This window comes from Meles meles, chromosome 2 (genome assembly GCF_922984935.1).
Source record: "Meles meles chromosome 2, mMelMel3.1 paternal haplotype, whole genome shotgun sequence".
Lineage (NCBI taxonomy): Eukaryota > Metazoa > Chordata > Mammalia > Carnivora > Mustelidae > Meles > Meles meles.
In genome coordinates this window covers 92,258,739-92,272,066 of record NC_060067.1, presented here as the reverse complement: position 1 = coordinate 92,272,066, position 13,328 = coordinate 92,258,739, and the positions used below count along the sequence as shown (strand labels likewise).

Below are 13,328 nucleotides of genomic sequence, written 5' to 3'. Positions count from 1 at the left end.
ACTTTTTTGTTGTTGTTGTTGTTAAGATTTTATTTATTTATTTGACAGAGAGAGATCACAAGTAGGCAGAGAGGCAGGCAGAGAGAGAGCAGAGGAAGCAGGCTCCCTGCCAAGCAGAGAGAACCCGATGCAGGACTTGATCCCAGGACCCTGAGACCATGACCTGAGCCAAAAGCAGAGGCTTAACCCTCTGAGCCATCCAGGCGCCCACTATGACTCTTTTTTAAAGATTTTATTTATTTATTCATGAGAGACAGAGAGAGAGAGAGAGAGAGAGAGAGGCAGAGGGAGAAGCAGGAGCTTGGAGCCTGATGCAGGACCCCAGGATTACGACTTGAGCCGGAGGCAGGTGCTTAACCAAAGGCAGACGTTTAACCGACTGAGCCACCCAGGCACCCAGACTATGATCTTTTTATATATAATTGTGATTATAGATTATGTAACTGATATGATTTTAATGGTTGAATAGTTGAGTGATGTTTTCTGTGCTACTGGAAACTTTATCAGAGGGGGAGGAAATGATTGTGGGGCACATGAGGTCAGTATCAGACCATGGATTCCATCCTTGTCAAGAATCTACCAGGGCATTCTTTGTTCACCAGGTGTTTTATGCCTTGGCATCTTCGAAGCTTCTTAGCGTGCATAATAAACTCTTGCTTCTCTCATGGTAGTCCTCCCTGTTTTTAGGCAAGCAGGCTCTTGGAGCCCTAAAAGATTTTCCTTCTATAATATATGCTGTATAGGCCTGAAATAATCCTACCTCCTTGACCTAGCGGCCAGATGGTGGGAAATTGTCCTGAACTCTGATGGCCTAGGTCATCTTTGTTAGGAATACTCATTTGTTCATTAAAGTTTCACTTTATTTCCTGAGCTTCCTTCAATAAGTATTTAATGAGTACTTACCATGTATTGGGTACTGATTTACATGCCTGGGGGATTCACTTTATATTCTAAGATGATTGGGAGGAGAAACAATAATAATCTTAATACGTCAATTATACAGCATATAAGATGGTGGTGAATGCCTAGGAGAAAAGAAAAGATAGAGCATGGTAAGGGGGATTTGGAGTGTGGAGTGGAGGTTGTGATGGGTTGCAATTTTAAGTCCGTAAAGGCCTCATTTAGAAGGTGATTTTAGAAGCAGGCAATCATGAAGGGAGCCAGGGAAAAGCCATGTGTGCATCAAGGGGAAGTGTATTCCAGGCAGAAGAATAGCCAGAGTAAGGGCTTTAAAGCAGATGTTTGCATGGCATATTCAGAAATAAGAAGGAGGCTGAAACAGCAGCAATAGAGAAAGTGAAGGGAAAGTAGTTAGAAATGAAGGCATATTCAGAAATAAGAAGGAGGCTGAAACAGCGGCAATAGAGAAAGTGAAGGGAAAGTAGTTAGAGATGAAGGATAGGCAGGTGTGACATAGTAAGAAATTTGTATTTGGTCTCTGGCTCCATTTCCTGACACACAGCTCCTAAAACCCTTGGAGCATGTCTGAAAGTGATTTTTTTTTTCTTTCTTTTTTTCCTTTTTTTTTTTTTTTTGCATGCTAATGAGATGACTGCTGGTTGGGGGCTCCTGGATAGCCTTAGATTGGGGACTGGTTGCCAGGGGAACCAACTCTGTGATTAGAGGAACTGAACTCAGTTTGGGCACCTTCCTCCACCTCCAGGGAGGGGAGTGTGGTAGAAGTTGAGCTATAATGGCTAATGATTTAATCATTTGTGCCTATGTAATGAAGGCTCCATGAAAAATCCTAACTGGGGGCACCTGGGTGGCTTAGTCAGTTAAGCATCTGCCTTCCGACACCCAAGTCATGATCCCATGGTCCTGGGATTAAGGGCCACATCTGACTGACTGCTCAGCAGGGAGCCAGCTTCTTCCTCTTCTTCTCTCCCTGCCTGCAGCTCCCCCTGTTTGTATGAGCTCTCTCTCTCTCTCCCTCTCTGTCAAATAAATAAATATAATCTTTAAAAAAAAATATTAACTGAAGGGGTTTGGAGAGCTTTTGAATTAGTGAACATGCGGAGATGAGGAGAGGGCATGGATACTCCATGTCCCTTCCCACGTACTTTGCCTAAACATCTCTTCCATCTGGCTGTTTCTGCCAGTCTACTCAGTAAGCTGAGTTCTGCGAACTGTACTAGCAAATTAATCAAATTAATCATGCTTGAAAAAGATTGTGGAGACCCCCTCCAAATTATAGGCGATTGACCAGAAGTATGAGTGACAACTTGGGACACATGATCAGTGTCTGAAGTGGGAGGGATGGCCTTGTGGGACTGAGCCCTTGACTTGGGATCTGACACTAACTTCAGGTAGATGGTGTCAAAACTGAGTTAAATTGTAGGGCACCCTGTTGGTGTCCACTGAGAATTGAAGAATGGCTTGTGGAAAAACACATCTGGTCTCAAGTGCTGTGAGAGTATAGAAGAAAATGGTTTTTACTTTAGCAGGCAGTGCAGGGCCTCGCACGCTATTATAAAGACGTTTGGGGGTTTACTCTGAATGTAATAAAGATCTACTGAAAGGTTATAAGAGAGGGGTGACATTGTGATTTTATTTTAGAAGGATTTTTTGTCTGTTCTTGAGGATAGATATTGAAAGGTAGGGGCAGAAGCTAGGAGACAATTAGGAGGCTATTCTAGCAATGCAGGCAAGTTTTGAAGATGGGTAATACAAGAATAGAAGTGGAGGTGGTGAGAATTGGTCACATTCTAACAGATATGTGAGAAAGAAGAGTTAAAGATCATTCCAAGTATTTGTTCGGAGCAACTGGAAAGATGGTGTTACCATCAACGGAGATAGGGAAGGAAGGTATAGATAAAACAAGAGTTCACTTTTGGGTTTTGTCAAGGCAAAGAAATGTTATGTTATGCCTGCTTAGGTATAATTCTTTTCTGGAGATGGTATCCTAAAGCAGATTGCTATAATCCATTGTCTTTACTGTTCATAGTCTATATTCTGGATACACATGAACATATGTCTTTGTCTAGTTAGCTACCAGTGGGAACTAGTGAGTAGGTAAAAGCCGTAAGAGATAAACATAGTTCTTTTCTGGACAAAAGGAAATAGAGCAAGAAAGTGCAGAACATTGAAAATTATTTAAAATTAGCTGTTTTTATTGGTGGCGGTACAATATTTTCTTATTACTTTAATCTCATTTTCTTTGTTTTATAAATTTTCTAGTACACTCTTCTCTAGTACTTCCATTTGTAGAGTAACAGTGGTTTTGTATGTCAAAGGACATTTATTCTTCAATTATACTTCTTTAATCCTTTAACTTATAAAAGTGAAGATGCTTCTATAATGAATTAGATTTTTAATTGTGTCAACTTGCTGTTCATATTTACCTTCTTATCTAGTTACTGAAAATGAAATCTTAAATACTTTTCTATTTAGATGAACTGTTGTAGTATATCTGTAAAAAGTCTTCAGTGTATCCTTGAGCTGCTGTATTTCTTATTAGTGAAAAGATGTTCAAATGAAATTTTACTTTACAGTTTGATGGCTCGGCCAGAGTATATTTCCATAGCTTTAGTAGCAGCAGTTCTATACTTTGGTAGCATTTTGGGTATTTCTAATTTTCTTGATGTAATACTTCTGTGTTGTTTTAAAAGTCTATATAATATTCTGTTTTACAACCAAAGCAAATCCCAATAAAAGAACAAAGGAGTCTCATGGCTTTATCAACTATTATATTAGTTTTCTGGGGCTTCTATAATGAAGTACAACCAACTGGATGGCATAAAACAATAGAAATTTATTCTCTCACAGCTCTGGGGGCTTAGAAGTCCAAAATCAAGGTTTGGCAGAGTTGGTTTCTGAGGGGCTCTGAGCAGAAGCCTTCCTTTCCCTTTCTAGTGATGGCTGTCAATTCTTTGTGTTCCCTGACTTGTAGCTGTATCACTCCAATCCTTAAGTAGTATTCTCTCTGTGTCATTAAATAGTATTCTCTGTGTGTGTGTGTGTGTGTGTGTGTGTGTGTGTGTCTGTCTCTTCTAATGATAACTGCTAGTCTTACTGGATTAGGGCCCACCTTAATGACCTCATCTTAACCTAATTACATTTGCAAAAGCCCTATTTCCAAATGTACACAGGCACTGGAGGTTAGGATTTTAATATACCACTTGGTGGACATAATTCAACTTGTTTTATAGCTTAATGTTCACTTTTAAATTGCAGAAAAGGGAATACTTCCAAACTTATTTTATGAGGCTATTTTTACTCTGATACCAAAGATAAATAAGGAGACTCTAATAAAAGAAGATACAGGCCGATGACCCTGATGAATATAGATGGAAAAATTCTCAAAAAAAATTAGCAAACCAAATTCAGTAGCATATTGAAAGGATCATAACACCATGATCATGGGGGATTTATCCCTGGCATGCAAGGATGGTTCAACATTTGCAAATCAATATATGTCATATACCACATTAAGAGAAGGAAAGATTAGATGCAGAAGAAGCATTTAACAAAATGCAGTGTTCTTTCAATATAAAAATTCTCAGCGAAGTGGTATAGAGGGAATGTGTCTCAATATAATAAAAGCCATATATGACAAGCCCACAGCTAACATCATTCTTCAACTATGAATGTCAAAAGCTTTTCCTCTAGGATCAGAAATAGAATGGGTACCCATTCTCACCACACCTGTGGAAGTCCTAGACAGTGCAAATAATAAAGAAAAATAAATGGCTGGGGCCCTGGGTGGCTCATTGGGTTAAGCCTCTGCCTTCGTCTCAGGTCATGGTCTCAGGGTCCTGGGATCCACCCCCGTGTCGGGCTCTCGGCTCAGCAGGGAGCCTGCTTCCCCCTCTCTCTCTGCCTGCCTCTATGCCCACTTGTGATCTCTCTGTCAAATAAATAAATAAAATCTTTTAAAAAAATGGTATCCAAATAGGAAAGGAAGAAGTAAAACGATTGCTATTTGCAGATAACATTATATTATATGTGGAAAACCTAAAGACTCCACCAACACCTGTTAGAACGAATAACTCGAATTCAGTAAAATTGCTGGATACAAAATCAACATACAGAGATCAGTTGCATTTTTATTCAGTCAGTTTTATCTGACCCTAAATTTGCTACATCAAATTTCTTTTGGCTTATACTTTTCTGGTATATCATTTTAATTTTATAGTTGTGTGTATATACACAAATATAACTTATATAATGCATAAATGTAACGAAATATAATATGTAAATTTAACTAATATACATACTACAGTTTTTTTTAGGACAGGCCTTTTTTTTTTTGCATTTTAATTTTCAATCTTGGTTGTCCATCCCCATTTTAACAAGATATATATACACTCCTTGCTCAGATGTTCATTGAAAGCATATAGATTTTTTCACATATATTATTTTACTGAATTAGGATTATATTACATTTCTGCATTTTGCCTTTGTCACTCAAAAATACCCAGTTATATAATTATGTCCCTATTTATGGACATTCATTTTGTTACTTTATTTATTGCACCTACCAACTATATCTCAGTAAGGTAGTACTTCCGGGGGGAGGCATAGATTCTCAGTATTGGGGTTTTTAGATTGAATTGTGTTTTTAATTTTAACAGTTGTTGCCAGGTTGATATAATATTGCTATAAGTTTATTATAGTATAATTACATTTTTTATTAGTCAGTAATAAGAGAAAGTACCTCTTTCCATTTATCTCCACCAACAGTGTTTCTTTTAAGTTTTTTCCAGCTGATGGAAAGAAACAAATTACATCTTATTTATTCTCATGAAACCTCTGTTGAGGTCTCCAAGATTCCTGACATTCCTAGGTTTGGTGATTTTGTAGAATTTTGAGCACTCAGCATATATTCATACTTATTGTTCTGCTTTATTAATTATAACAAAAGGAAATAAAGCAAAATCAACAAATGGATAAGGGTCACGGGATGAAGTGTGGTAGAAATCAGGCCGTTTCTCATGATTTTCTTCCAGTGGAGTCATATGAAACACATGAATTCCTTCAGCAACAAATTGTGGTGACATATATAAAATGCAGTCTACCAGAAACCTGTTTAGAGATTCAGTCCATAGAATTTTTTATTGGGAAGGGGCCACATAGTTGTCCTCTATCTCAAATGTTATCAGCATTCCAGACTTCCAGAAGGAAAGCAGGTATTCAGGATAAACCACATTGTCTGCACAGTTTCGGTCGAGTGACTAGCTCTCACTAGTTATTGTGGTGGGAATCCTCCCAGAAATTTAAATTCTAAAAGCCTAAAACCTTGCAAGCAGGCTTTCTAAGGGTAGCAGTCTCTGGCCTGCTATGCTGTCCTTTCTTTTTCCTTGTTTCTTAAGTAGCTTTATTGTAATATAATTCACATCTCATACAGTTAATTCATTGAAGAGTACAGTTCCGTGGTTTTTAGTATATTTACAGGAGGTAAACCTATCACCACAATTTTAGAACATTTTCATCATCTCAGAAAGGATCCTTGTACCCTTTTGCTTTCACTATTCCCTTCTCATCTCTATAGCTGCACTTCTCCAGTCCAAGCAACCATTTATCTCCTAGCTGTCTCTGTAGATATCTCTGTTCTGGACACTTTGTATGAATGGAGTTGTAACATGTGGTCCTTCCTGAATGACTTCTTTCACTTAGCAGAATGTTTTCAATATTCGTCCATATTGTAGCATGTAAAAGTACTTCTTTTCTTTTTATGGCTGAATAATATTCCATTGTATGAGTATGTATACACACAAACTCACTCATACTGTATGTTGTTTATCCATTCATTAATTGATGAACATTTGGGTTGTTTCCACCTTTCAGCTGTTAGAAACATTGCTGTGTTAGCTCTTTTCTCCATAATCTCCCAAGTATTTATTGAAAGAATAAATATAGAATCATATTTGCATTCCTGGAATAAACGCTCTTTGATTATTATTCTTTTGAATAGTGTACATTATTCTTTTGACACATTGATAGATTATATCTGCTAGTACTTTATTTACAAGTTTTGTATCCAAGTCACATTAATCTGAAGTTTATCATGTTTTGATATTAAGGCTATGTTTGCTCATGAGATGATTTGAGATACTTTGTATATTATTTTCCCTCTGGTCTGCAATAATATGTTAGAATTAACAGTTCTTTAACTTTTAGATAAAATTGAACTTTGAATCCATCTGATTCAGAAGGCTTTTTCAGTGGAAAAACTTTTGTTTCTGTATTATTCTAGATTATGAAAATGTTTTCTACTTTTTCTTGGGTTAATTTTGTTAATTTGTATTTTACTGGGAAATTACCTATTCCTTTAGGTTTTAAAGTTATTGTGCAAAGACTTAAGATGTAAGTTGCTTATGTATCTGTGGTCATTTCTCATTTATCAATCTCTTTGGTGTTAATATACCTCTTTTCCTTTCTTTCTTTAATCAGACTTGTGAAGATTTTATGTTATATTAGTTTTTACAAAAGTTTACTTTTGAATTTCTATTTTCTTTCTGTTGTTTGACTATAAGTGGGCTTGAAAATCTCTTTTTCTCTCTTTTCAGTGTAAGTCTTCATAATTTTCATCCTATTTTCTTCCCCACATCATGTTTGGATTTTTTGAGTTACCTATTTTGTCTCTGAGTTTTTTGGTCTTTAATTCTGGAAAAATATCAGGCATCTAAAAGTATTTACTCAATTTACTTTATCCTCTTTCTGGGGATCCTTTTAGATAGTATTGATTTCATCTCTGCCTCTTAGCTTTTTCAAAATGTTTTTATTTTCCACTTCTTTATTCCTTTTTTAGTGCTTTGTAGGAAAATTTCCTGACCTGAACTTACTACTCAATATGGTTTTTGCTTCTATTAATTTTGCTAGTTAGCTCACTCTTTTCAAAATTTCAGTTGTAAGTTTATTTTAAATTTGTGTTCCTTTTGGTCTGTTCACTCTGTTTTCTGTGTTATAAGATGTTCAGTTTGTTGCCTTTGTTTTACCTTGCTGGGCCTCCTTAGGTGTCTGGTCCTCTTTTTCTTCGAGTACGAAGTTACAAACTAATGATATTTACATGAGAAGTGTGAAAGCACTAGGCTGTCATTTGTGTTTCTTCAGATGATTTCTGAGAGTAGAGGTGGGATGTGAGTAGAGTGGCTTGATTTAGAGTGATGCAGCTTAAGCATTGGTTCCCAAAAGAAATTTCTGTTTCTGTGCCTAGTGGCATGATCTTCCAGGTCCTGCTGTCCTCTGTTCTATTTCAGAAATAGGGGTGAGGGCAGAACACACATGGGCCTAGCACATACTTGTTACCATTCCCAAATTGGTTGTGATCTAGGGCTTTTCTGCTGTTATAATCTCTTACCCTCCAGATGGCAGTAGGGTGGTAGCTGAACTTTCCTGTTTTGTTGCATTGTGTGAGGTAGGAATTCTCCGCCAGTGAGGAATGGAAAACGTCTTAACTAGAAAGATCTTTTCCAGTCTGTAACACTTGGCCCTCTCTATATCTTAGCTACTGTTTCCCTCCCACTTTAGAAGCCAGTTACTTTTGGTGTCCTTAAGGTTTCTTTTTTTTTTTTTAGCATTTAAAAATATTTAATTAATTTATTTTTTCAGCGTAACAGTATTCATTGTTTTTGCACAACACCCAGTGCTCCATGCAAAACGTGCCCTCCCTATTACCCACCACCTGTTCTCCCAACCTCCCACCCCTGACCCTTCAAAACCCTCAGGTTGTTTTTCAGAGTCCATAGTCTCTTATGGTTAGCCTCCCCTTTCAATTTTTTTTTATAAACATATAATGTATTTTTATCCCCAGGGCTACAGGTCTGTGAATCGCCAGGTTTACACACTTCACAGCACTCACGATAGCACATACCCTCCCCAATGTCCATAACCCCCTCCCCCTCTCCCAACCCCACCTCCCCCCAGCAACCCCCAGTTTGTTTTGTGAGATTAAGAGTCATTTATGGTTTGTCTCCCTCCCAATCCCATCTTGTTTCATTTATTCTTCTCCTATCCCCCTAACCCCCCATGTTGCTTCTCCATGTCCTCATTTCAGGGAGATCATATGATAGTTGTCTTTCTCCGATTGACTTATTTCACTAAGCATGATACCCTCAAGTTCCATCCACGTCGTCGCAAATGGCAAGATTTCTTAAGGTTTCTTTTGTGTAATCTCCAGACTTGGGCTGCAGGTAGGGAACCAGAAGGATATACTAATTTGATGTCTTGCACAAGAATGGAAACCAGAGTATTTTTAAAATTTCTGTTCCTGTTTTTGCCTTTCACTAAACTAAGCTCAGTAAAGGTAGATATTGTTTCATATACCTTAGGACAGTGTATGGTACAAACTGTGTGCCTAGTAAATGATGAAAGAATATAATTTAAAAAGGATTATTTCATCAAAAATACAAATTTACTACCAATATAGAGCTCTCTTAATGTTGTAAAATTATGCATTTATTAACAGCTTAATTTGTATGAAAGGTTTGGAGATCATTTAGATCACTTCAGAGAAGGTTACAGCCCACAGAGTTAAAATAAAAAGAAAACAACTAACACAGTATAGTGTTTTAGAATTCCTGAAACATTTAACCTATGTTAATAGGGGCTGTTATTGTTGTCCCCATTTTATAGATGAAGAAGCCAGGGAGGACAAGGATTTATCTAAGACCAAATAGCTAATAAGTGATGAGCTAGTATATGGGGCTGGAAACAAGTCCTGACTTTAATTCTTTAGATAAGATGCTTTATTCCTCAGTGCTTTCCTGTTTTAGTGGGTATTTGACCAATGGTATTGTTCTGATCCGTGCCATTCTGTCTTACCTTTTTGTGCTGTGAAAATGGAGCTCATGACTTTAAAAGAGTTTAAAGCGGAAGTCCTTAACAGAGGTTTTTCAGTACCCCCACATGATCTGTTTCCCATTCCTCCTTTTTGCTTCTCTTTGTTTATATTTCTCATGCCACATTGGGCTGCTTACTGTTTTTCCAGCATGCCAAGCATTCTATTCATTCTGCTAGAAACACCTTCTCCCAGGTGACATCTTCACCTCCTTCAGATATTTGTGCAAAGTTAACCTGTTCAATTAGATTTTCCGTGACTATCCTGTTTAAAAGTGCAGTCTCGGGGCGCCTGGGTGGCTCATTGGGTTAAAGCCTCTGCCTTCAGCTCGGGTCATGATCCCAGGGTTCTGGGATCGAGCCCCACATCAGGCTCTTTGCTTAGCAAGGAGCCTGCTTCCCTTCCTCTCTCTCTGCCTGCCGCTCTGCCTACTTGTGATCTCTGTCTGTCAAATAAACAATAAATAAAATCTTAAAAAAAATAAAAATAAATAAAAGTGCAGTCTCTCTCATATTATATACATTTCCCATCCTCTTTCCTTGCATTGTTTTCCTGTTATAGCACTCAGCACATAACTCTTCCAGTACAAGTTATGATTTGTTATTTATTGTATTAATGTTTGCCTTTCCTCGTTATTAAATTAGTCCAGTGCCTGGCACAGTACTGGCTTAGTAAACGTTTGTTCAGTGAATGGACATAAGAAGGAAATTTAATTGGTTAAACAAGACCTTGTTAGTAATACTTGTTTTTAATGAAGTTTAAAGTCCTTTTACTCAGGATCATGCATTCATGAATAGCGTAGAAATTTACTTCATTAAGTTTACTAAGATTTGTTTATCAATTTAAGGTTTCTTCTGAGTTTTAATGTATACCAATTTATGTAAAATCTACAAAATTTCTTGGAAAAATAATATGATTCTGTGCAAGACAGGTAACAACAGTGTCTGTGTATTTGTTTTAATAAGCAAAGCAATTTAGTGTTGACAACAAAGTTAGTATTTTTGAAAATACCAGGTGAGATCCAGTTTAATTACAGTTTCCTTTAGAATATTTCCCTTATGAAACCAGTGACCACTGAAATCTTCAAGTACGTAGTGATGTCACACTGATACTTTAAAAAATTGTTAATGAAGAATAATATTTCCTTTTTTATATTTTAGAACATTATTAATTATAATCCTTTTATGATTATATATTCAGTATTTGTGTTCAAATAGTAAACCAGGAATTTTCTTGTTTAGCCATTCTTGATTAGCTTTTGCTTTTATTTAAACATTTATTTTCTTTCTTGTAGATTTGCTTTGAGGTCACATTGATAAGAAATATGGAGCCACCTTTGATAACTTCACTTGTGAAAGAGAGAGTCTTCTTTTTTACTAAAAAAACATAAGGAAAACAAATGACCAAAGGAATCATGCCAGATGGGAACTCAACATCTTTTTATATCATCTGTTTTTTAAACCATGAAGATAAATGGCTTGTGCTTTAAAGAATATTTTTTGTTCATCGACATTGTTTTTAGCAGTTTAAAAAAAAATCTCTTTTTACCTTAACTATACAACTCTCTTATAAAATTTAATGCATATAAAAATCTTTAAGATTTCTTTTTTAGAACTTCAGTGTTTATATACCCTATGTTTGCTTGACAAAGTCATCAGAAATATACGGCATCAGGAAAGATATGGTACTTGGAAGCTTATGTTACTGTAATTGACTACAGTGAATTTAAGTGGACAATTCAAGACATCATCCCATTTATCATCTGAAATATCACATAAACATATAATTCTTGGCTTTAATGTAAACAATTTTCTTGAAAATGGCATGGGTAAAATTCTTACGGAAACCTGGTGGCAATCTTGGAAAAGTTTATCAGCCTGGAAGTATGCTCTCCCTTGCCCCTACCAAAGGCTTGTTAAATGAACCAGGACAAAACAGCTGCTTTCTTAATAGTGCTGTACAGGTGAGACCATAATTTCTTGTTAAATTTACAAAAGTGCTTTTCAGGAAATCCTTTGTTTAATGTTTCTTATAGTGTAAGAATAAAGCTTTTGTTGCCTGAAATGAATTTTTAATATCATTTTTAATGGTATCAAAGATATTTTGACTTGGAATTTTAGTTTTTTATTATAAACAGAAATAGATATTATTTATTTAATATAAATGGGAATGGTTTTGCAACAGAATAATGTATTACTATGATATAAAATATTTTGATTTAAAATGTTTATGTAGTAAATTAAAATTATGTATCTAAAATACATAAAATAATTTCTTTGAGTCAGCTAATCTACCCTCCACTATTCCTCCCCCCGCCACACACACACTGTTTTTTTAAAAGGAATCCAGAATCCCTGTAGATAGCTTGGGTTGAAATGAGAAAGCAGTTTTAATTCTCAGGACTCAAACTTCCTTCAACCTCCACTCTGACCTTAATCGCTTCTCTGGAATCATATTTGGACACCATTGTTAGTGGAATTGAAGATTGATCCATTTTGCTCCAGTCCTTGTTGCAATTCTTTTAATTAATAAGTATGTGCTAACCTGCTTTTCTTCTTTAGATAAATATCCTTTCTTAAGTAAGGTGTAGTTTTTATTCAGTAGTTCCAGATTTTGTAGGATCTTATGTCTTTCTGACCATTGACTGTATAGTACTAAAGATGAGGAAGATTTAGAATATCGGAATGTTATTCTATTGACTGTAGAATATACCTTAAAAGAATTTATTTAAAATAAATCACTTCTCACATATTTTCCATTGTTTTTTTTCCTCCAGAAAATAGTAGAAAGAGAAATATTGGTTAATTAACTCATATGATAAATGAACATATCTAGAATGTGTCACATGCTTAGACATCTGACTCAGACTTGTTTTCTCAATTGTTCTCTGTTTGAGACAGATGTTAAACTTGAAAGTTCTGTAATTTGCTCAGGGAAAGAGATTTAAATGGCATTCTAATATGCTTTGGGACCCTTAAATTGCAGACACTCTTCTGCCATGGCCAAAATTTCTTACTGGCATTAAGTGCTATGAAAATTGCAGGAAAATATTTATTGAACAGCACTGCGTATAGGGAAATAGTTTATACCAAAAGACTTAGAAGTAAATGCTTTTGTTTAAATCAGGCTGTGAGAAAGGGCTTCTATCACTTTAAATCTTTTTCTGTTAACCCCTTTCCAGTTCTTTTTTTATGTTTATGTATTTCCCTCTCTTTCTGTGGCTCCCAAATGCTGTGTGTAGTTAGTGAGATGAAAAGCATGTTATAACAAAATTCTGAGTAAGGACACTTACATGGTAAAGAAAATGAAGTATTCCAATGATTATATATATAATATACATATTATATATAATATGTATATTATATAATAATAATGTATATAATAATATAATAATTCCATTGATTTTATATATATAATACATATATTTTTTTAATGAACAGTCCAGTGATCTTTACTATGAAGGTTATTAAATTTCTGCTGCTCTTCACTTCTTTATGTAGATTCAGCATTTCATCTGATATCACATATTCTCCTTAAAAGACCTCTT

The 13,328-nt window shown here is 35.8% G+C and overlaps 1 protein-coding gene across 3 annotated transcripts in view; it reads left to right on the top strand.

Moving 5' to 3' along the window:
* USP53 (ubiquitin specific peptidase 53) overlaps window positions 1-13,328 on the top strand; it is a 67,803-nt gene that overhangs the window by 4,590 nt on the left and 49,885 nt on the right. Inside the window, exon 2 of one of the 3 annotated variants that reach the window (XM_045989355.1) lies at window positions 11,076-11,744. The exons of the other annotated variants lie outside the window; for them this stretch is intronic. Coding sequence (XP_045845311.1) covers window positions 11,601-11,744 — 144 coding nt within the window. The 5' untranslated portion in view covers window positions 11,076-11,600. The remainder of the gene's footprint in view (window positions 1-11,075; window positions 11,745-13,328) is intronic. 3 annotated transcript variants of the gene reach the window in all.